At 48.1% G+C, this 24973-nt stretch overlaps 1 protein-coding gene across 1 annotated transcript in view; it reads right to left on the bottom strand.

The window, feature by feature from the left end:
* Positions 1-2982: 2982 nt before the first annotated feature.
* CORO2B (coronin 2B) overlaps positions 2983-24973 on the bottom strand; it is a 66697-nt gene continuing 44706 nt past the window's right edge. Inside the window, exons 3-11 of the mRNA XM_006920218.3 lie at positions 18706-18855; positions 17868-18032; positions 15755-15871; positions 15528-15632; positions 14870-14966; positions 11300-11412; positions 10888-10978; positions 10542-10681; positions 2983-6700 (exon numbers count right to left, since the gene is read on the bottom strand). Coding sequence (XP_006920280.1) covers positions 6569-6700; positions 10542-10681; positions 10888-10978; positions 11300-11412; positions 14870-14966; positions 15528-15632; positions 15755-15871; positions 17868-18032; positions 18706-18855 — 1110 coding nt within the window. The 3' untranslated portion in view covers positions 2983-6568. The remainder of the gene's footprint in view (positions 6701-10541; positions 10682-10887; positions 10979-11299; positions 11413-14869; positions 14967-15527; positions 15633-15754; positions 15872-17867; positions 18033-18705; positions 18856-24973) is intronic.

The following is a 24973-nucleotide window of genomic DNA, read 5'->3' on the forward strand; positions in this document are numbered from 1 at the left end:
AAGTGCCTCGGTGGACTGTACAGAACAAACTAGAGATTCCACCCCAGGGGAAACAGTTATTGGCAAATCCTAAGCTTTTGCATGTGTTTAAAATACCTTTAAAACTAAAAATATCTTCTCTTATTGAAAAATCATTTGTTATAGCAAAATGCAGATATTAAAAAACATTGAATTAACCCGTTATCCTATCCCTCTGAGATAATCACTGTTAATCATCTCAGTCCTTGCAGACATTTTTCTCTGCACTGCATAGAATTTTAATTACAAATTAGAGTGGAAGCTCTTTGAGAGCAAGAATCACATCTTGTTCATTTCCTTAGTTCCAGCACCTGGGATAATACTTGATGCAGAAAAGGCACTTGACAAAATGGTTTTTGAATGAAAACTCTCAAATCTCCCTGTCGGCAAAGAGAGAAAGAAAAATAACCTATTTTCATTATCATTACAAGTTATTTAGTCAAAGGATAAACAAGTATGTGAATTTCAGACATCCTGAGAGGCTGGTGGGGAACAAGTTAGGGTGAGAAACCCTGGGGAGGGGCGGGGGGACTTTCACATGACAGCGCCAAGCAGCCCCAGGGGGCAGCCAGGCCTTTCGGTGATAAAAGAACCCAAGTTTTGGGGTTCTGTCAGCTAGTCCAAAGGACACTTACTTGCTAAGCAGGGTGCAGCCAGCACTGTCCGAGGTACCCTGTTGGGGATGGTGCTGGTTTAAGAAAGGTATAGAGCTCCGTGTCTACCTCTGCGGAGGACCCCATCGGTTAGCGGGGGGCGGCTTATCTCCCATCTCAGCTCTGGCTGCATTTCTGGGAGGTCGCCTCCCTCTACCCCCATACTCCCTTCTCTCCTTACTCCCGCCTGCACCACCCTCCACCCCCGACCAAAAATGTGCATTCTAAAGTCTGTCCTAACCACTGCTGCAGCCCACGCTCCCCCGCCCCCTTCCCCGAGGACTGCCCACTGCTTAGGAGCCCCGACTCAGCTTCCTGCTTCAGGGCTGCCCTCAAATCCTTCTCCCTCGCAGAAGCAAGGGAGGTGTCCATCCCTGCTTCCAAGCCTTTCCTTGGCTCCTCGTCGCAGCGCGTGGAGTCCAGCTTCCCGGGGCTAGGATTCAGGGCTTTCGCGGCCTGGCCGCGACCCCTCTTCCTCTGGCCCGGGGCTGTATCCGTGCCTGGGACACCACTCCCGTTTCTCTCATCTGGAACTTCCTGGAGACTGAACGGGCTGGAGCTGCTGAGCCCCAGAGCTGGCCTGAACCCCTGCTCCTCCCTCCCCGCCTTTTCTTCCCTCCCCTTCAAGTTCCCTGTTCTTCCTTCTGCCACCTCCTCGGCCCCAAGCCTCATCGAATTGCAGACTCTCCAGGCTCCTCCCTATCATTGTCCCATGCCGGGGGCGGGGTAGAAGGGCGGGGAAGCTGCTCAAGGTCACAGAGCAGGTCAGGGGCTGGGCTGGGATAGAAACTCAGATCCAGCCTATTTTCCAACTATTCAGGGCAGGCGGCCTCCGAGGAAGACGATGAGGTGAGCGCCCTCCTCTGGCCACTCCTTGGAGACAGATGAGGTGGGGGTAGTGGGAAAGTTGGCTGGCCTCTTTTGAGCCTCCCTTCTCCTATGCTTGGGGTGTTTCAGATCCTGGCTATCCCGTGTGCCTGCTTTGCCACGAGGCCCTGGTGCCTCTTGTTGGGTCATTAACTCTGGGGTGGGGTGGCAGGTGGCAGAGTGAACCCAGTTTAGGAAAAATGGACTTGATAGGAAGGCAATAATCTGCCACCTGCTGGCTGGATCCAAGCTCCTAGAAAACTTCCTGGTCTTTGAATCTTGCCTTAATCACTGTGACCTTGAAATCCAAGATCTGTCTTCAGTGTCCCTACTTCCCTTCTCCCATTTAGGCCCACCCCTTTTCATTGTCCCTGTGTTTCCTTCGCTCCATCTGTTAACCCTATTCACATTAGCATCTCTACCTGGGGGGATCTGAGTGTGAATAGGGCAATGCAAGGGCAATGCTTAACCCAAAGGGACTGTGCATTAATGGGAGGATTCCAGGCAGTATGACAGGCATGTGTAAGGGAGAGGCTGTGGGACAAGAGCTTCCTAAAACTCTTCAGACAGACCCCTGTAGATGTTCACCTTGTCTCTCTAAGAAAGACTGACCCATTTGTGTTTGTTACTGAATTAAAATTCCAAGGAAAGTCAAGGCGTAGGTTGTTACCAAATAGAAACATGCACAGAATACAAGGAGCTTCTGCTAAAGTCCCAGACAGGGCCCTCTTCCCCGTCCTGCATCACAGGCCTGCAGTCTTCAGGCTGGCCAACCCAGGGGATGTGGTAATGCTTCCTGTGGTCGAGGTAAGTGCCTGCTCCAATTCCATGCAGCAAGGCTGAAGGGTGGAAGCCTTGTGTGTAGGGGGGGTAGGGTGGAGGGGAGGTGTTTTCAATATGAAGTCATTCCCCACAGTGAAGAAGCAGCCACGTCCTGCACGGTCCACTGGCAGTCTGGGATGTTTGCCCAGCACCAGGAGACAGTCTATAAATGCCCAAGTCCATCTTGGGCTCTCAGGAGGCTGGCTGGAAGAGAACCTGGGAGTCAGCAAATTCCACAACGGCTGCCTACTCCATGCTGAACCCAGCAGAGGGTGAAGTTCATTCCAGCCTCCAAGGGTTCTATATCCTGCTGGGAGGCATGATGCCCATGGATTGACCACTGGCTGGAGACCGTTGAGGGCAAGCCTGATTCTTTCCTGTCTCTGGATTCCCAGCACCCGGTACTGAATAGATCCAGCTACTCATAGATTTCATGGGCAGGACAAGGAGTTCTAAGCGTGCCCAGGAGGGACCTCTCCAAACAAGAGAATGATCTGGAGTTTAGCCTAAGATGTCCTTATTGAAGAAAAGATAAGAACAAATACCTGGTGGAGAATATGACAGTGGGAATGGGTTCAAAGAGCTGGGGGGTGGGGGTGGGGGTGGGGCTTGCTCTCTTCCATTGTTACAATAATTGAAGCATTGTGGTGGGCTAGGCCAAAACTGGAACAGGATCAGCGTAACAGACTAGGCATGGAACATATTCTAGTATATGAAGAACCAAAGGACACACAGACAACCAATGAGGAATTGAGGGGATACTCAACAAATGCAGTGGGGAAAACAGGCTACTTGGCAGGGAAATCACACTTGACCTTGATCTTGGACAATTTGACACAGTGAGTAGTGAATAAAGAGCCACGCAGGTAAGCTCAGAATTGGTGGGATAGAAGCATACATGGGACAGATCACTTAGTCCATTCACCTGCTTCCTGGGCCCAGGGGGCGGGGGGGAGCTTCAGTCAAGGAACCAGCTCCATCTTCCTCAGTATCCCAAGAGAAAGACCTTATGAAGGCCAGGCTCTCAATGACTGTAGCAGTTCTTTCAAGCCCAGGACTTTGTGAACTGATCTAGAGTAGAAACTCCAGGGGTGTCTTTGTTCAAATTCATGTTTAGCAAAAATCCTTTTTTGCACCCACCACTGTAGGAAGCCATCCTGCTGCTTCCCTTCCCCTGATAGATTTCTCCTTTGCACCACTCGTGCTAGAAAGTGGGTGGTCTTGGGGACTTATTCCGTTCTCCCAACTGCTGTATAATAGAAACTTTAGTGGCAGATCAAGAAGGGACCCTGAAATTGTCTAATCCCCTCATTTTAGAGATGGAGAAAGTGAGGCTCAGAGAGGAGAAGTGGATCACTCAGTGTCACACACTCTGTCAGCGGCAGAGCTGGGGCAACCCGTCACTGCTCCTCTGCAGCCCTTTATTCATTTTCTCTCCAGCCCTCTTTCCTAAGACTTTGTTTTCCTCTGGCTCTTCTGAGTTTCCCGTGGGGTCCGCACGGCTACATGCTTGTCCACCCAGCCTGACAACTCTACTCCATCACAATGCTGGCTTGGTGAGCGACGAGGGTGATTCAGTGGCTGGCAGTCCCTGCCCACCATCCATTGTTCACGACAGGCCCCAGCCCTCTTCCCAGAACAGACTTGGCCCAGCACGGAGACTGGCTAGGGAATTGGAGCATGTGCCTTCTCTGGCTCTGGGCTCATGATATCCATATCCCTTTGCGTCTTCCCTACCATACCAGCTGAGTGACCTCAAGCATGTCTGGACCTGACTGCTCTTCTTGAAAATGGGAATAATATTAGCACATACCACCTAGAGCTGCTGCGAATGAAGATCAAGAGCCACATATATGGAACAGTGTTTTTGTAAACTGAGAAGTATCATTCCAGTGTAAAATGTTGGTGTCCCCCAGATCCCAATACAGGGATAGATACAGAGCAGATGCCTGCTGAATTACTGCAGAACAGTGGTTCTCGACTGGGGGCTATTTTTGACATCCCAAGAAATATTGGGTGATATCTGAAGACATTTTCGTTTATCACACCTGGATGGGAGTTGCTATGGCATCTGGTCAGTAGAGGCCAGGGATGCCGCTAAACACCTTAGAGCGCATAGGACAGCCTTCGTAGCAAAGAATTATCAGGCCCCAAACGTCAATAGTGCTGAGGTTCAGAAGCCTTGCTGAAGTGAATGAAAGTGTGAAATTATATCTGTAGATACAGATGTGGTTTGTCGTACCAGAAAGGCAAAGGAGCTGTGCCTGGGGAGTCGAACATCAAGATACCATGGTAACCAAGAGCAGTAACCACCTGGGGTGAAATGAGATGGCCATGCCCAGGTTTGATAAGTTGAAAACGTTTTATTTCAATTCTATCGTTGGGAGGCAGCATAAATAATCACAGAAGACCACAAAGGTCAATGGGGAAGAAAAAAAAGCTCAAGAAGTGTGGGGAGGGGGAGATGAGAGCTGACACTGTCTAGCTTCAGGGGATGGGGAGAGTGAGGAGACCCTGCTTCAGCTGGCCAAGGGGTGAAACTTTCTTGGAGAAAAAGCCCAAGAAGTTGGGGGGCTTTCCCTGTGCTGATCACCTGCAGGGGCTTAGGGAGCCCCGGCCTGTGTGGATGGGTGTTCTGCAGGGTGGCCATGGGAAAGGCAGGTGTGGAGCATAATGTGTCTAGTAGATCCTAGTGAATGAGAGAAAGGTGGGCATCCATTTCTTGATTCCCAGGCCTGATCTCACCCCCAAACGGTGACTTTTCTAGATGAACAGTGTTTATGAACCCTGTGGGTAGTGGGAAATGAAGGGAGAAAAGAAGGAGGAAAAAAAAGAAAATGTGTAGAAGACCAAATGAGATGTGGTATCTCAGAGTCTTGTGACCTCGGGCCACTGCTCAATTTCCTTATCTGCCAAGTGGAGAGAGTGCTCCCTACATCCTGGAGCGAATGTGAGACTCAAATGAGATCCCATGTGCCAAAGAACTATGTAAACTTTAAAGTGCTATACCAATGTGAGGGGCTGTGGTCATTCTACAAGTGTAAGGCTGAAAGTGGCTGAGATAATAGTGGCGAGAGACACACACAGAGCATCACCCACCTCTCGAAGCAATCTGACCCTAGCTCTGCCTTCCCCAGGGCTGGACTCCACACTCCTCAGCCTCGGCTTCTAGGAAGAAGAGGCCTCATCTCAGAAGGAGTCCCCTGGTGGGGAGCAGAGGGTGGAGGCCAGGGGGATGGAGGGGCACTGAGTGTGAGGGGCCTCAACTGGGCAGTGTGACACATTGGCACTACTGGTGTTGGGCAGACGGTAGAAGTGGCTTCCAGTTCTCATTCTGCAGATACCTGGGCACTGGTGAAGCCCCCAGGGGATTGGCATCTTGATGCAGTGGGCAGGGCTCTGGCCTGGGGTTGGATACCCTAGGTCCTGGTCTTAGGTCCACTGTTGACCTGCTGAGTGACTTAGTAAGTGCAACTCTCAGTTTTGTCATTTGTAAAATGGGGACACTATTCTCTACCCTGCCTGCCTCACAAATTAAATGGGAAAAGGGTATTGCAAGAGCTTTGAAGAGAATCATGGGAAGGCAAAGGGTCATTATGGCCTTGGCAAACAATCCTCTTAATTCCCTGAAGTCAAGAGAGAGGGGGCAAGAGACAGAAAGGAGCGGGGCTGCTTGCAACCCTTGTCAGGTGAATCTGGCTTCCAGGGCTGCTGAGGAAGGTGGGGGAAGGGAAGGGAGAACAGGTGATGCCTGCCATACAGCCCTGACAGTGTGGTCCATCAGGGATGCTATCTATGAGCCCCAGCAGAGGGTGCTGAGATGTCCTAGCAGCAGCCCTTTCGCAGGGGAAAAGTTCTAATTCTAATCTACCGGGGTCCTGGTTTCTTCCTCTGCTCCTTGGTCCACTGAGGGCACCCCTCGGGGAGTCCGTAGTCTTTGCCCAGCCAGGGGAAGCCGAGGCTCCTGGGGTGGCAGGGAAAGGGGCTGCCAGCGGTGGGTCTCCAGGAGAGGCTGGGGACTTTTATTAGCATGAGGTCAAGAGGTCAAAGATCAGCTTCCAGTTCTTGAGGTGGCAGGTGGGGTCCTCAGGCTCTCCCCCAGCTTCCGTCATCCTGGCTCTGTCTCTGGGGTCACAGGATAAGAAGAAGTTAAGGGACAGGTAGAAACAACGGAGAGATTGGCTTAGAAAGCAGCCCCCACCGGGGAGCTAACAGTTCTTCGGGCTGTTGCGCAAGTTCTTCAGTTCCAGCTGTAGCTGCCGAATTCGGATGTCCTTCTGGGCCAGCTCCTCTTTCAATCGCCGAATCTCATCCTGCTGCCGGAAGAACATTCGGAGGAGCTGAATGGAGGAAGAGAGGGGGCCACGGAGGGCCAGGCCAGGAGAGAGCAAGTGAGAAGGTGATTTCTCGAGTGGGTACCCAGAGCCCCACACTCCCCATAGAAGCCTCTGGTCTTCCTCCCTCAGGTCTTCCACTGCTCCCTCTACTTTAATGTCCCAGGTGACTAATGTCACCACAGCTCTCCCTTCTCCAGACACAGCTCATGGCTCCTACTTTCTGCTGCGACGTAGGAAAAACAGACCTGATTTTTGTTCTGGGCCCGATTCAGGGTCACTGAGGAAGGGGTGAGTCCATACAGGCTAGTTTTCCAAACATCCCAAGCTTATCCTTTTAGAGGTCCAAACTTAATACTTTTAGTTACCATTCTGGATGGAAATCTTTCTCAAATGTTTTGCATCCTTCTCTTCTTGAGGAGGCTTAGGATACAGAATGGAATCCAGCTTTTTTCCTGATGTTTTGGGACAAACACAGGCACACCAAAGTTTGTACCGGGCAGTGATTCATTTGCTGGTATGGGCAAAGCACAGGTATCTGACAAACCCTCACTTAGATGGCCTACTGGGTTAACCAGTCTCTCCACTTCTTCTGTAAAACAGACTGACAGATACCCACAGAATACTGGGCTCTGGAAGGCAGAGGCTAATGAGGAGCCCAGACACTTGAGTTGAATGTTACCAACAAGCAGTTGGATTTGTCCTCAGCCTTCCTGGTGTGAGGCTCATTTGTTCCTGTAATTACACCATTTAATTAAATATGATATAAACTGATGAGATATGAGTACAAAGGAGAGTTGCTGTTTCTATAAAAACTACGTTGAATATTTTAGAAAAATCTTGGTAAAGGTGATGCTAAAAATGTTGCTGCGAATGAGGTGTGGATGATATAATCACAAAAGATTGGGGAATATTCTGTATCTTGATCGTGGGATAGTGGTTACATGACTATTAAAACTTTTACACATTTGTCAAAACTTATAGAACTGTACACTACAAAGGATGAATTTTAACATAAGTAAATTAAATCTCAATAAATCTGTCTTAAAAAATAACTGAGGAAAACTTTGAAAAAAAAGTAGGGTTTTTTTTCTTTTGTTTTCAGATTGACTTTAAGATCTTGTTGCAGGTTAAAAAAAAACAAAAACAAAAACAAAACCAAAAAAACAAAAACAAAAAAACAACCCTGGAAGTTGGAGTTAAAGTGCGATTTATTTGGGAAAGACGTACCAGATCCCAACCAGGGATCTCCTCAAGGAGATGGTCTTGGTCCTGCATCAAAATATATTGAATGAATCGATATGTTTTAAATGAAAATAAATGGTTTAAAGAATGTAGATATCGTTTTTATGATTCTCCTCCTTTAACTGACATTTTCTTGCAACCCTGGAAGTTGGAGTTAAAGTGTGATTTATTTGGGAAAGACATACCAGATCCCAACCAGGGATCTCCTCAAAGAGATGGTCTTGGTCCTGCATCAAAATATATTGAATGAATCGATATGTTTTAAATGAAAATAAATGGTTTAAAGAATGTAGATATCATTTTTATGATTCTCCTCCTTTAACTGACATTTTCTTTCTTTATTAACCAACAAACCAGTCCTGGTTTTGTGTGAGGGAAGATATGCTATTTGCTCCTACACATTCCTGTGCCTTCCAAATTATCAATTTTTTTGCATAATTTTTGTCAGCTTTTGTTTAAAAAAGGCTTTATTGAGGTATAATTCACATTCCATAAATTTCACTCATTTTAAGTGTACAATTTAGTGATTTTTTAGTAGTTACAGAGTTGTGCAACCCTAAGTCTCTTTTCCTGTGTCAAACTACTGGTCATCTCTTCACACTTAGACCAATGTGTCTACTATTTACAGCTCCATTTGCTAATGGGATAAACCAGAATTAGCAGGCTCTGAGTGAATTTATTTTCAATGAGGATAGTGCACAAGCTTTATTATAGGGAGAGTCTGCTCAGAGACCCTTTAAAATTTTCCTCCAGGTCCTCAGTTCTGATTCATATAGACAAGTCTATAGCTGAATGTTATTAGATTTAACTACTATTCAACTTTGCCTTCTCTACGGCTGGTATTAGAACCGAGCTCAGGCTCTTGTTATGACCCACCTGGGTTAGCACAGCAACTCAGGTACCTCTACCTTCTTAAGGTACTCAGAAAAAAAATATTTTAATGGAAAATGCCAAATATCTGCAAAACTATAAAGACTAGCATCATGAACCTCTAAGTACTCATCAGCCAGCTTCAACAAATGACATGTGTTACTGCATCTCCTCCTTGATATCTATCTATTCCTAGGATCTACTCCTGCCCACTTCTCCTGCACCACATTCCTCAGGGATTATTTTGGGGGAAAAAAAAAATCCCATTTATCACATGATTTCATCCAACCCTCTATAATGGCACATAAACATATTTTATAAGGATTATCAGTTTACCTGTCAGTTTCCCCTTTAAGATTGTGAGATCCCGGAGTTCAGGAATAGTCTTATTTTTATAAATAATAGTGATAGTTGTAAGCTGGTATAACAAGAAGACTCTAAGATGGCCCTTATATTATCCCCTCCCCTCAAGGGTGGGCTAGACCTAGTAATTTGCTTCGAATGCATAGAATATGGCAGAGGTGATGGGATGTGGTTTCCAAAGTTAGGTCACAAGAAGACTGTGGGTCCATCCTGGACACCCTCTCTTCCTCACTCACTCCGAGGGAAGCCAGTTGCCATGTTGTGAGTTGCCCTACGGAGAGGGCCATGTGGCAAGGACCTGGGGGCCCTCTGGCTGACAGCCCATGAAGAACTGAGACTCTTACTCCACCAACCTATGAGAAAATGAGTTCTGCCAGCCATCATGTGAGTGAACTTGGAAGTAGATAAGCCCTCAGATGTGACTGCACACCTGGCTGACAGTTTACACCCTCCTGAGAGAACCTGAGTCACAAGCACCCACAGAAACTATGAGATAATAAACATTTGTGGGTTTAAGTCATTGTAAGTTGCTACATAGCAATAGATAGCTAATACAGTTAGTCTCCTGGAACACTTCATGTGAGCCAGGGAGAGTGCTAGATAGACACTTAGGGATTATCTCTTTAATGCTCATAGCATTTCATATCCCCATTTTTCCATGAGGCAATGGACTTAGGTCAGGAAACTTGTTCAGGCAAAGCCAGGAAATGGGAGAGCCAGGATTCAAATGCAGGTGGATCCACATAGCCATCTATACTTCAGCTGTGTCAAGCCAAGTGCCTGGCATACAGTAGGCATTCTGTGAATTCTGGCTGAGCTGAACTGTGCTGGCACCAGAGACTGAAGGTGTGGTTGGAAAGAGAAAGTTTTGGGGGTATGGCCAAGGCCCATCTATGGTTGCCCCTAAATGAGTTGCGCCCATTCCAAATGGTACAAAGAGCATTTCCATAAGCACCTGACCTCTTCCACAGAAACAGGAAATTGTCAGACCCCATCATTACTACAATGCCAGGGAGGAAGGCAGTGCTGGAATGCATGAGCCTGGCTTTCCTGTGCGAGTCAGGAATTTATATCTTTTATAACACCAAATGACAGCAGCATTCCAGAATGGATTCATGAGGAGACATGTAGCTGTGTGGGTTAGTCGATTTGAGGATTGGGGGAGGGGAATCAATATCCTTGTGATATCTCAGTCTCTATTTATTGGGGTCAGAGGCAATGGAAGCCAATAGCAGGCTACTTAAGGTATTTGTCACAGAAAGAAAAAGGCCTCAGAATGAAGCTGGCTTAAAGGCCTGAAGCCCGTAATTGAAATGTAAAGGTTTTGCTCTTCCCAGGGCCTGTGGAGGTAATAACTTATATTCCTTACCTCATTCTCTGTCCTGGGTGGGACATTTTCTAATAAATCTATTCCATTGACCACAACACTCTTCTTTTCTTTGATGGGAGCCTTAAATACCATTTTCGAGGACTTCTTATAGCCTTCTTTCAAAGACATCAGCACGGGATCTAAAAAAGGCAAGGGACATATTTTCGCTGACAATCGAAGGAACATCAAGTGATGCACTTTCATTTCCACCATGCTTGACAGTTGCCCGAGTGCGAGCGGAAGTTCCAATGGGAGAATATGCAAGAGAAATGGGGTGAGCCAGACTGAAGGCAAAGCTCGCAGACTCTTAGCCTCTTCTGTGAAGCCCACTCCTTCCTGTACCTACCTCGGTTGATACCTCCCAGCCATTCGTCAGGAGTCAGAGCTGGCTCCGTGCCTGGTGTCATGGGGTAAATATCTTCCTGATAGGAATCTGACTGCAGTGGGGGGAACAAAAGAGAGGACAGATGGGGGGCTGCTGAGAAAAACCCCTGCTTTCTAGTCAGACTTTTCTCCCTGCTGATCTCCAACCACAGGCTTTCCTGCCTCTAAGCCTTTGCATTCACAGTGTCTCCCACTTGGAATTCCCACCCTGAGTTCATTAGTAAGCCGAACTGTCTCATCTTAGAATGTCCTCCACCCCCCACCCCAAACTGAGCCTGAAGACCCCAGTCCACAGGAAGAGGGCTCCTCCAGGCTTACAGTCAGTGGCCAATAAGCTAGAATTCAAAGTAGGGGCCCTTGGGAGCCCCACTCACCCTCCGGGGCACGATCATGGAGATGGGCTCGATCAGGCCCTTGAGAGTCACCAGCTTGTAGAAGCGGAACACCTCGCAGGCCGACACATCCAGCCCGTGTTTGGGCATGACCCCTGTAGACAGGCACATGTGGCTGGCTCTGTGGGGTCCCGGATATCCCCAGTGTCCCTCCTCCCTGATGTCCTTAGCCAGGGGAAAGACCCAGGTGGTGGGCACTAGGTTTGAAGGCAATGACTCATGCAGAGTGGGCTGAGGGCTTCTTGAGTCAGCTCTGTCTCTGGTGTTAATGTCTCAAATAAGCCAGATCTGCCTCACCAAAGTGCATGCTTTAGAACTGGGGCCTTTGAGAACTGGAAGGGGATGCAGATATATTGGAATCTAATCCATTCTTTTTATAAATGAGACTCCTGAGATTCAGAAGGGAAGGGTCTTGCCCAAGGTCACAAAGCGTTGTCACAGTATAAGCCATAGAACCCATCATCTTTTGAAATGAACTGCCTTCCTGAAGCCTCTGTGTCCCCAGTCTTCATAGAGATCGAAGGGAGAGACCTTTCCCTATGTACCCCTGAGGTTTAAATGCAGCCTGAATGCTGTTCTGTCATCAGTCTTCAAGAGCCAAGAGTGTCTGCATGTATGATTGTCTCTGTGTGTGCACTAGCTACTGTGTCCTTAAAAGTTGAATCTATTGAACACCAACTGAGGGAGCAGTGCAGTGTGGCGTTAGGAAAACAAGCTTTGGGGTTGGACAGACCTGGATTTCAATCCTGGCTCTGCCTCTGTTTCTGGCTGGGAGTCCTTGAGCAAATCACTATCTTTCTGAGCTTCAGATTCCTTGGCTGGTTAAAGGAGGACAGTAGTGGCCCTTCGTGAGATGGTTGGGGATTGAATGCAAACGTACTCATTAATTGCTTGGCACGGTGATGAGCACAGATAACGTTAGCTTCTTTCTCCATGACGTGAATAACTGGAATGGCAGGTTGCTCTTCCAGATAAGGGAATTCCAGGAGCTGGAGGGAAGTGGCGTAATGGTACCCAAGTGGGATTTGGAGCCAGCAGACTTGGGTATGAGTTCCAGCTCTGCCACCTAGCAGCTATGTGACCTGCCTGGGGTGAGTTTCTTAGCCACTCTGAATCTTTGAAAGTGCCAGGCTTATGGTAAATGCTCAGTAGTGGCCGCAGGTGAGAAGAACAAGGAGAAACGGTTTCCCTTGGTTCCTTCCTCAGCCTTCCCTGCTCCCCAAGTTCTGCTGACCCTACTTACTACACATCTTCTGGATTCACACTCTTCACCCCATTGTCATGCCATTCCCTTAGTTACCAACCTCTCTTGTCCAGAAGTCCACAATTGCCTCCTAACTGGTCTCTCTGCCTCCCTCCTGCCCTTTCAAAAACCCATTTTCCCAAACCCACTCTCCCTACAGAAGCCAGAGGAATCTTCAGCTAAACTTTCAGATCACATCACATTGTCTCATCTCCTAACCACCCACCCACCCAAGAAAAAGAAAATCCTCTAATCAGTTTCTGATAAAATCCAAACTCTTTTCCTGTGTTGGTGGACTCAGTAAAATAGATTGCCCTCCCCAGTGTGGGAGAGCATCATCCAATTCATTGAGGGCCTGAATGGAACAAAAGGCAGAGGAAGGAGGAGTTCGCCCCTTTTATCTTGCCTCACTGCTTGAGCTGGGACATCTCATCTCATCTTCTCCTGCCATCAAACTGGGATGTTCACTCTCAGCTTCTCTGGTCCTCAGGCTTTCAGACTTGGACTGAATTATAGCTCTGGCTTTCCTGGGTCTCCAGCTTATAGACATTAGGTTGCGGGACTTCTCAGCCTCCATAATCACATGAGCCAATTCCTCATAAATATCTATATATCTATATCATCTATATCTATATTTATATCATCTATATCTATCTACATAAATGTCTATCTATCTATCTATCTATCTATCGATAAATATATCTCTATATATACACACATATATATTTGGTTGTTTCTCTGGAGAATCTTGACAAATAGCCCTGTCTTACATATCCCATGGGATCCAGCCCCTGCTCACTTCTGTAACTTCATCTCTTAACACTCTCCCCATCTTCCACTATGTTATAGAGTCTACACTGACCTCCCTTCTGTTCCTAGAACATTCCAGGCTTACGATGTCACCTCCACAGCGAGGACTCCTCTGACTACTTGGTCTAAAATTGCCCCCAGTCACTACCTGTTCTAGCACCCCATTTGATTCTCTGCTTAGAACTTACTATTATCCAATATATTCTTATTTATTTATTGTCTGTCTGCTCCTCAGTGGAATGTAAGGCCATGTTCTGTTTTATTTATCACTGTACTCCTGGATCTAATACAGGGTCTGGCATGCAGCTGGTGCCCAGTAAATGTTTGTAGAACAACCATGTGAAGGAGAGGGAGGATCCAGATGTTCTGCCAGCTGCCTTGTATACATGGTCTCTAAGCTTTACAACAGCCCTGCAAGGTAGGTTTTATTATCCCCATTTTACAGATGAGGAAACAGATCAGAGGGGTTAAGTACACAGTTGAATCATAATATAACCTAGTTTGGACTCCAAAGTCCAGGCTGCCTTTTATATCATCTGATGAAGTGGTGACAGTGAGTGGGGTGGGGATGGCAGAGAGTTGGGGAAGGGTGAAGTTGGTGGAATGGTCACTAGGACCTTAGGCACATCTCTAGGCCTCCACTGTGCTGTTGGTCACTAAGGTGGGCTCCTAGGCCCTTCCAGCCCTGATGCCTCTGAAGCTGGCCCTCAGAACCTGTCCATTATATCTGATCCCCAGAGGGAATAAGCCAGACTCAAGTTCTCTCCAAGGAGAGGTAGAGATAGAGCCCCTGAAGGAATTTCCTACGCTGGGTGATTCAGACCCTAATGGGGGAATTGTTGAATTGTATGCATTGGCAAGTATTAGTTAACAGGAATGAAGATTTTATTATAAAACCTTAGTGGCTGGGGAGTGTGGGGTGTGAAAAACTTCTCACCCTGATCCTGACTCACTAGACTCCATCAATCCTGACGCCCTCTCTTAAATTTGCCTGAAAATCTGGGAGCCTAGGGATGCATTGATAAGGATACCCTGGAACTTCCTCTTCTCAGGCAAAGACAGAGCTGTTCCTGGGGACTGGGAGTCCTGGATTCCCAGAGGCTTCGGGAAGGGGCCTGGTCTAGACCCCGCTTTGACCTTTAGTTACTGAACCACCTCCCACCAATGTCAAAATGTTAAGCTTCAGCCTCCCCATTTGTAAACAGGAATGAAAACACCGTGCATGCCTCCATGGGCTGCTGATGACCATAGATTGTAGAAAATGCCAAACATCATGGAAGGATGAGCTGGTCAAGTAGGAGGTGACAGGCGGCCGAAGATTGGCAGGCTGACCTTCACAAGGCAGCATCTGTAGGTTCTATTCTGACTTGGTATGGCCTTCTGAGTCTGATTTTTCATTTGGGGGGAGGGTGGGGCGGTGGTGGGGTGTAACCCACATGCCAAAAGTCCAATCTCTCATTCTACAACTTAATAGCCATGGCAGCCTCTGGACCCCTCACCTAGACCTTTCTGTGGAGCTGGGGAACGGAACTCCATGAGGTAACTCAGGTAGGGCTTCTCAGTGCTGATCTCATAGTACCGGATGTTTCCATCTCCCTGGGGGCAAGGAGAAAGAGAAGTGAGGAAGGGAGAGGGGAGGGCTGAGCCCTGGTCCATGGGTCTGCTGAAGAGAGCCTCTACTGCGCCTCAGCGTGGTCAAAACCAAGGAGACCTTGCCTCTAGGATCTTGGTGGGTCTGCCACAGGGGACTTCCTGGGGGTGGTAGTGTGTGTGTGTGTGTGTGTGTGTGTGTGTGTGAGAGAGAGAGAGAGAGAGAGCTTTTCTGGCAAACAAAGCCATATTTGTCAGAGATCTCTTAACAGCTGCCTCAAATTCCATCTTGAGTCAGTGTTCTACACTTTAGGCTCTGATTTTTATTCCAATGTAAAACCCTCTCCAATCCACCTCTGAAGGACTTCTCAACCATGGACACTTTAGTAAGAATAAATGTCAGGTTGAGGGTAGGTTTCGATGGAAGAGGATAAGACCCAGATTGGGTCAGGAGAAGGCACAAGAGGTTAGGCTGGCTCTTCTTAGCGGGTTAGGGCAGGAGCAGGGGCCCAACAGGGGCAGGGGTGTCCCACAGGCTTTCCCAGTCCCTCCACCACCCTCTGCTACCTTTCCAGCCAAGTAGAGCATGTGGGTGTCCGCATCGTAGAAGGGGAATAGGAGGCCAGAGAGCCCATCAATTTCCTCCTCGATCAGAGGCATGGATAGGTCCTCCTGTGGGTGGGGGCTGGTATCAGCTTATGTCCTGGCAAGATGGCACCTCACTTTCCCAAACCCCAGCAAAGCCCCAGAGCTACAGTCCTTTTATGTCACCTCCCGGCCTCCTTGCAGCTGACCTGGTCCCAGAGGGCAATCTGTCTTGTGTTCCACCTGGACACCCCTGTCGTGAGAAGCCTCTTCATGTTCCCCAGAAACACCACCCGGTTCACTCTGTGGTTTTTGCAGTTCGCCTCCTGGCGGGGAAGAGAAAGCTGGTGAGTCAGGGCCCCAGACACCAGGGTCCTGTAGTGGGCTGCATTGGTGGCCCCCAGAAGATACTTCACGTCTTAATCCCTGGAACCTGCGAATGTTTCCTTATTTGGAAAAAAGGACTTAGCAGATGTAATTTTAAGTTCAGGGCCTTGAGATATGAGGGGAGTCCCCCCTGGATTATACAAGCGGGCCCTAGATGCCATCATATAAGAAACAGGCAGAGGGAGATTCCACAGACACAGAGGAGAAGGTGATGTGACTGTAGAGGCAGAGCTGGGAGTGATGCAGCCATAAGCCAAGGAAGCCAGCAGCCACCAGAAGCTGGAGAAGGCAAGGAAGGATTCTCCCCAGAGCCTCCGGAGGGAGTGTGGCCCTGCTGACACTTTGATGTCAGATTTCTGGCCTCCAGAACTGGGAGAGAATCGTTTCTGTTACTGTAAGTCACCCCATGTGTGGTAATTTGTTATAGCAGCCCCAGGAAACAAATATAGGTGCTGAGGAAGAGTGGAGCACTGGGACTGGGAAACCAGGCCTCCCTGTCACGCCCCAGAGCCGGGAGTGGACAGGGAAGGGGGAGCTAAACAAGACCCAGCCCAAGCAGGGTCTGCACTGGGCCAGGTGCTCTCAGCAGGGTGTCTCTTTTAACCCACACAACATCTACCGGCAGGAATCTGAGGATGAGAAAACTGAGGCTCAGGAGGATAGGGGACTCATGCTGGGTCATTGTTCGATGACTCACTTCACCAGGGGCTCCTACTAACAGAGCTGTCCTCTACCTCCTCTCCTGAGACCCAGCCATGACACTTCCTTTTCTTCCTGACACAGAATGGTTCTCTGCCAGGATGAGTCAGCATCAGGTAGAAACGAGAGGCTGGCAGAGCAGTGCTAAGACCCAGGTTGGTGTCACTTGCCCTGGATTTTAGTTCCATGTTCTGCCAAAAAAAAATGTAACCTGGGAGGAGCCTCTCACCTTCTCTGGGCCCGTGTCCCCAGACGTGAGGCGGAGGTTGGGTTCTCTGCTCTCTCACACATTTTCTGCCCAGCCTGGGCTCTGGGGGTCCATCTGGCTAGGTGTGAATTATAGCTCCTTCATGACTGTGGGATTCTAGTCTCTGACTCTCCAAGGCTCAGCGTTCCCATGCGTGAAATGGGAAGAGAAACAGTGCCTACCTCAGAGGACTGTCATGAGGATTAAATGAGGTGACAAAGCGGAGCCCTTAGTCCAGTGCATGCCACACAGTGAGCTCTGAGTAAATGTTGGTTAATACTAATGATGCTGATAACTAGGATAATTATTATTATTTGTAGTAGTAGTAAGTGACTTTTTGTTCTTACAATACTGGAGTCTTCCTAGGTGAACACAGCCAGGTCACCATTAATTCTTTCTTGTGTAGGAGATACATCTCAAATTTTATCCAAATTTTCCATCCCCCCTAGTGACTGGTACGAAGTAGGTGTCCAAGAAATGTTAATTTCTTAGTCCTAAATGGCATCTAATCCCTTCCTCACAGTCAAGACCCAGAAGACTCAAAGATCAAAACTGGAACTAAGTTCACCATCAACCTCCCTGCTTAGAGCCATCCGTGAGGCTGGCACCCCGAGCCATTTCCACCAGGCTTGTCCCATGCAGATGGCTGAGCAGTGAGTCCAAATCCCCTCCTAGTGGGGTCAACACTCAGAGACTCACACATTGAAGGGCATCACCAGCTTGGCCCCCAGAGCAGGACAGATGAATCTCACCTGCGGGCGGGGGGTGTGGTGCAGTGGGTGAGAAATGGTACTAGAGCCCCTCCCCACCAAGAACAAGGCAGGGCTCCTGTGAGCCGAGGAAGGTCCAGCATAGACAGGCTGGTCAACAGAGGTACAGGCCAGGTGCATGGGAGAGGGGAGCTGGCACTGCCTTTCCCCAGACCTGGTTGAAAGCCAAGCCCCAGACCCCAGTATCTTCCCATCCCCTCAAAAACATGTGGGCTTCACCTGCAGAATGCGGCCAGAACGGGGCTCAATCACGCGCAGCTTCTTGTCCTTGCACGTGGTGGTGAGGAGGCTGCCGTCGGTGTTGAAGGACATGCAGAGGATCACGTCCGAGTGGCAGTCGATCATCTTCACGGGCTCACCCACATCCAGGTTCCAGATGAGGACCTGGGAGAGTGGACACGCAGGAGGCGGGGTCAGCCTGCTTCTGCTGTCATGGGGCATCTGTCTCCAGTCCCCACCTGATGGTCCTGGGAGAGATGCCTTGTGCAGGGTGGAGGTGTGCTGGGATGCAGGATGGTGTTGTTGAGTTCTGTAACAAAGGCTAATGTGTCCCTGTCACACAAATCCACTATATCCTTAGGCAGACCCCAGCCCAGCCTGGGCTCAGTTTCTGCTACTAGCAAGAACATGTTCCTCGTGCCAGGTTCCAGTGGCTGGAACACCTCTTTCGAGGGCATGCCGGGGGCTGGGGCCCGGGCTCTCCCCTCCAGCAGGTTTGGTTCTCCTTTTCCCTACCAGGAGAGTGTGGACACAAAGTGGGCTGTCACCTCCAGTCCGTCAGTGTCACAGTAGGCAGTACAGACACCTCCAGCCTCTGTGGACTCAAGGAATGATGGAGCGCACAGAAGATACTTAGTTGTGTGTAGTGAGTGAATGAATGAATGAATGAATGAATGAATGAATGAATGAATGAATGAATGAATGAATGAATGAATGAATGAATGAATGAATGAATAATGAGATGATATTGGTTAACATGCTCAGGAAAGTAATAATGTTCCCCCAAAGATGCCCTCCTCTCTCCCTCCCCATCTCCACTGCTCACTAGGCTGCCCACCTTGTAGTCATAGCCAGCACTGAACAGGATGTTGTTGGTGGTGGGGTGCCATTCGACCAGCCCCACACGCCGGCTGTGCCCGTGCATCTCCAGGAGAGCCTCTGTCATGTTCCGCTTCAGCCCGCCCTCGGGGATCTCCCAGATCCGCACCTGCAGGAGGGACAGAGGGCCTCGGCTAGGTTGGCAGGGCCAAGAGAAGCCCTTGATGGCGTCTCCTTCGGTCACCAGGCTTTCAGAGACTTGCTTGGTGAGGAGCCTCCTGGCCAGGGTGGTGGGCAGAGCCTGACTGAGCCCTGTGGGAAGGTTCCACGGTGTGGTTAGAGAGGAAAGAGGCTATCTCCTCTCTGCCTTTGGGAGGGTATTCTCTGAGAAGTCTCTGCAGATCTTGGCAACTATTATTACTGGCATGTTCATATTTTTATGGTCTAGCCAGACCCAAAGGACCACACACTGAGCAGCTTTTAGCTAGTGTAGTAAAAAGCCCATCTCTGCTTCCCTTCCCACATCCCGCTAAGAGATTCACCTTCAGACCCAGCTTTTCTCTTTGTATCACACAGCCTTGTTCCCCACTCTGTTCCCCACCCAGGATGGACACCTGAGCAAAGGGAAACCCATCTGGGAGCCTGGGAGGCTCAGAGTCTCCCCTGAGAGATGATGAACTAAGGGGCAGAGACTGATTAGATGTTAAAGCCTGAGACGAAAGGATGGGCAGAGCCTGGGTGCAACTGCCATTTCCAGTCTTATGGATGCTAATAGAGAAGCAGAAAAAGATGATCTGCAGAGAGGAGGATGGGACTTGCAGAGAAGCAGAGAGAAGAGACCATATGGTCCCAGAGAGAGAGAAACTGGGCAGTTTCTCTGCAATCTTTGAATAACCCCCCAGATTATTTACACCAGCCCTAGTGGGCTTGTTTCTCAGGCCAACAGACTCTGCAGAGTTTTAACTGTTTCACCTACAGATAGGGAAAATCTTTGCCTCGCTTTGCCTACTGGCAGAACAAAATGAGATACTGCTTGTAAAAACTGGTAAACTATAAAGTGCTCCAAAGACCTAAGGAATTATAATTCTTGTTCTGATTGTTGTTATTATCATCACTAATGCTGTTTATGATGATCTAACTGGTGGGGAGGAAAGAGCACATGTGACAACAACTTGGGACACCTTTAAACAAACCTTTTGAAAATCTGAACTCCACCCTTGCCAGTAAGGAGAAAAACAGGAAAAACAGCTTTGAGATACCATTTATAATCTTCTAAAATAGCCAACTAAAAAAATAAAAAGAGCCACTGCTGGCAAGATTATACTGGAATTTGTAGGTTCAATTGGTGTTGGAAGTGTTATAAATCAGAATCATTCTTTTGGAAGAAATTTGGCCATCTTTAGTAGAAACCATAAAGACATTTATGTTATATTCTTTGACGTAGTAATTTTACTCTTAAAATCCAATATAAGAAAAATCTTTATGTGCAAAGATGATCACTGTAATATATATATATATAAAATTTAGAAACACTAAATGACCAACATGAAGGGAAGAATTTAATGTCATATCAGTATAGAATATTAGCCATTTGATTACAATTCTGAAGGTTATGAATAACAGAGAGAGCATGTTAAAGAAAGCCAGTTACGGGCAGTCTCAAGGATAGGGGAGCAAGGCTGGGAACTGGGGGTGCCCCAAAGGAAATCTCCTTGGCCAGTTTCCCTTCTTACTGCTTCCTCTTCAGACTGTAAAAATGAGTATTTCCCACACATGTGTTTTCCTGAAGACCCAGCTCTGCACGTGCAGACACAGGGGGCTTCCGGGTGAGAAAGGCAGGTCCAATCAAGGACTGGGGTCACCTTTAGGTGCACCATTCTTGGCTTCAAAAACATATTCAAGAAAAAGATTATGATTAAGGGGCAGTTGAATGTTTTCCCATCCTCATTTTTATCTCCCTTGGTTGTTCCTGCTCTCCACACAACCCTTCAGAGTGGTGGGCCTGGGGGAGGGAGGTGACGTAAAGGACCCCGTGGTCCTTTCTCCACAGGCCCTGTGCAAGGGCCTTCTGGGATGAGGTCTGATCTGGAAATGGCGGGATGGTGGAGTGGGGATGCAGGCAGATAACTCAGTAGTCACTGATAAGACACATATTTCTCTTGTCCCCAAATGTACTAGAGGAATGTGATCCTTGAAGAGAGGAGACTGATGCTTGGGTTAGACACACACACCACAAGCACACATACCACACACATCACCATACCACACACACACGCCATATTCCCCTACACCACACTCCGCATATGCCACACCCCTACACCCCTCTCTCTCACACACATTTCTTTCTTTTTTACCCACAGGAAAAAGGAATGCCATTATATATGTACTTCTACAACTTGCTTTTCTCATGTAACAACAGTGGGCATCTTTCCACACTACTACATATGGGTCTACCTCATCTTTTTAAGTAGCCAGAGAGACATCTGCTGTATGACTGTGCCATGATGAATTTAATCAACCTCTATTAATGGACACCTGTGTTCTGTCCACCTTTTTCCCTATTACAATTCCTTCCCTGATGAGCAGCCCTGTAATACAAGTTCATGCATGGGTGCAAGTATTCCTGTAGGACACATACCTAGATATGTTTCATTATAGTTACTGCAAAATTGTCCCCAAAATCTGTTCCAGTTTTCATCAATAGAGTCTGCCTCTTCACTTATGTCTCTAAAACTATACCTTCAAAAATGGATTTTTGCCCATCAGATCAAAAATGCCATCTCAACCATTGTTTGGATTTGCATTTCTTTGATTCTTAGAAATATGGGGAGTCTTCTTCTGTGACTACTGGCCACCCTTGTCTGCACTTGGGTAGGAAACTCAAGAAGCTTTCGGACTCAAGGGGATGAGATCTAAAGGGGCAGAATGATGGGCCAGCGTGGAGGCGTTTGGGAGCAGAGGATCCTGTCTGTGGACACCTCATACCATCTCTTGAGAATAGTGGACAAATGTGTACACACACACAAATGACAAGTCATTCAATGCCTAAGTGTCAACAGAGGCAGGAGAGTGGCCTCTGACCTTTGAGAAAGACTTCTGAAACAGAGTTGAGCCTCATTCCTTTCACACACACCTCTTATGAGCTCAGCCCTTGCTGGCCAATGGGATGGGCGCTGAGCTTGCCTTGTGCCTGCCCTTGAGCAGCACACACTGGGGCCCACATGGCAGAACACCCTGGGAGCACAGGACTGGAGGAGCCTCGAATCCAGTCTTGGGGGTGACAGGGTGGGAGGGTCTGGGAGAAGCAGGATTAAAAGAGGGGATGTTGGCCCACATTTGAAAAGACAGGTTGGAGATGTGGGGAAGAGTGGGGAGACAGAAAAACAACCAGCGTGTGTGGGTTGGGCACAGTGGGTGGGGAAATTGCAGACAGATCAGCCTGGCTGGTGTGGAGCAGGCTGGCAGATGGCAGAGGAGGCCAGAGACCGTGTGTATCACACCTAGTCACTGAGGCCCAAAGGAGCACTGCTTGGGTGGAGTCTGAGAAAAAACCCTTTCCCAGAACAGCCTAATACTGAGCAGCCAGCTAACTGAGGCATCCCTGGGTTGAATCACATGCCCAGTTAAGGTAGAGACAAAGGGGAAGCTGTGAAGTGAGGGTCCACTCAGGCTCTAATACCACGGACAAGCTGGAAGAACTTCGACAAGCCCGTTAACCTCTCTGAGGCTCAGGCTCATCGTCCAAATGATGAATTAAGATGTATGCACCTTTTAGAGGCATGTGGGTTAAATTAAACTGGGCTTCAGAGTCCTTGTGAGGCTTTCTAGCCACATGGGTGGATTCGTTGGGGGCAACAGTTCTGCTTAAGAACCTAGGTGTTAAGCCAAGAGGATGGGAGGGTAGGTTGTGTCTGTGTTCAGGCTCAGCCCTTGGACTAGATTCATACCTCGTGGGGTGAAGGGCTGCGAGGGGGAAGCCGAGAGCTGTTTTCACCAATAACTGCTGGAGTAGGGTTCCACAGAGGGCTTGGGGAACCCGGATGAAAAATGTCCCACAGAGAGGGAGAGAGGCTCCCTGCCTTATCCCCCCACTTCCCTCCTAGGGCCTTGGTCTTCTCATACACACATTGAGACAGTGTAAGTTAATCTTTCAAACTTCTCTGCTGTTGGCATCATTAATTGTATCCTTGCGGGGAAGAGACTAACTCCTTGATCCACCGCTACAGCTAACAGTTGGCACCACATGCTATAGGAGCTCAGAGGAGGAGCTGGAGTTCACAGTGGGCCTAAGTAGCTGGAAAAGGAATTCCAGTCTCTCAGTACTCAAGGGATTTGTTGGAGGCAAAAAGTGGATGGGTGTGGGAGAAGTGCTGTGGATCTGTGCAGAGGTTATTCTGGGAGGTTACTTCAATTCAACAGGAAACCCAAAAGGGTCTGCCAAACCGGATTTCTGGAAGGAAGGGGAGGGGAAAAGCAGCAAAAGCACTCTCTCCGGCAAGCCAGCTGTGCCTATGTCCCCTTCATAGGTCCCTGGGTCAGGGCCTTGTTTATTTCAGTTATATTCATCCAACAAAATATGCTCAGCCCCTCCCTGTATCACGCACTTTAGACATGGGGGGATGGTCCTTGGTGTCAAATATTTCAGTCTTGTAGGGGAGACGGCAGACACCTGCAGACAAGGCAAGATGGCTGACAAGGATGGTTAATAAAGTTATAAAACCAGTGTCTCTGTGCATGGGGGAGGGAGCAGCTGGTCAAAAAAGAGAGAGCTTTGTGGTCTGACAAACTCCATTCAAATTCAGGCTCTGAATTTAACTGGCTATGAGACTTTAGCCAAGTTGCTTAGCCTCTCTGAGCCTCGGTCTTCTCATCTGTAAGAATAATTTTACCTATAATTATAGTTGCTATGAAGACTAAAGATAGAATATATGCCATGCCCTACCAAGCAGATTACTAAGCACTTATTAATGTGTAACAATGCTTGCTTATTATTGATTGAGGATTATACACAAGTTTTATATAGGTCAAATTTTAGATGTGATTCATACTTTTCACGTGCACTTTGTTACCCTTGTGTAGTTAATGCATGTGATATAAAGTTTGTCTCCATTGTATAGAATGCAGCATAAATTTCCTCCCTGAAATTATGACATGATTACGAAGGTATCTGGTTGGGTCTCTCTCTGCTTTTGACACACTGAGAGTCATGGCTGCTGGTGACTTAGGGTCAGGGCCTAGTGAGGCCCTGTCACAACACTGTTCCTAAGAGAAAGAATGCTCTGTTTAGGGGATCTGCTTGTTACACAGCTACAGCAAAGTGACAGTACTTACTGTCTGTATCTGTGGAATGGGAACACAGAGGAGGAGCTGGAGTTCCCAGTGGTCCTTTGTAGCGGGGGGAAGATAACAGGCTCTAAAGCACTTGGTATTTACTTAAAAAAACAACTCTGTTTGGAGTAGTGTAGGGAGGAATGGGAAAGTACAAGATACGGTTTCTGCCCTCTGGAAGCATCCAGTTTAGCTGTACGACACGACACGGTCTTTGGCCCTAGGCTTTCCATCTGACCGATCACTCCACAGATACAATGCCTGGAACTGAGCTCACAGCAACTCTCATGTCTTCTGCTGTGAGAAGAGAGAGATGGTGAGGGTCTTGCCCAGAGCCAGGAGGCTCCTGGAACCCGTCAGCCCCCAGCCCCGTTTCTTGCCAATTATTCTGTTTACTACTAGAAACTGAGTTTATTGTCACTCACCTGAACAAAGGTAGAATCTCAAAGTCTACCTCGGTGTTGATATCTTCTGACCACCTAGCTATTTCCCAATGTGAGAAACAAATCACTTCAAACCCAGGGAGGCGAGGGAGGCCACCTGAGGGCCCAGAAGGAAGCATGACTGAGCATCCACTTCTGAGAGTCCTGTGAGGTGCTTTGCTAGAGGATTAAGTGAAATGGTAAATGTGAAGCTGGACACATGGAAGGATATGTGCTACCTATTATTATTATTATTATTATTATTATTATTATTATTATTATTATTATTGATGTTATCCTTAACACGGGTAAGGAAATGAGGCACAGAGAAGTTGGGAAATTTGCCTAGGTCGCACAGCTAGGAAGGGAGGAGATGGGATTCAAACTGAGGCCTAGAATAAGGCAAACTACCCTGTTCTTCACATCTGTGAAGTGGCAGAGCCAAGATCTGAACCGAGGCCTATGGCCTCTTCAGCCCGGCTGTTTAACAAATGAGCCACACTGCCAAAGCTGCTAGGTGTGTTAGGGAGGCCTCTT

This window comes from Pteropus alecto, unplaced genomic scaffold (assembly GCF_000325575.1).
Source record: "Pteropus alecto unplaced genomic scaffold, ASM32557v1 scaffold86, whole genome shotgun sequence".
NCBI classification, from domain to species: Eukaryota; Metazoa; Chordata; class Mammalia; order Chiroptera; family Pteropodidae; genus Pteropus; species Pteropus alecto.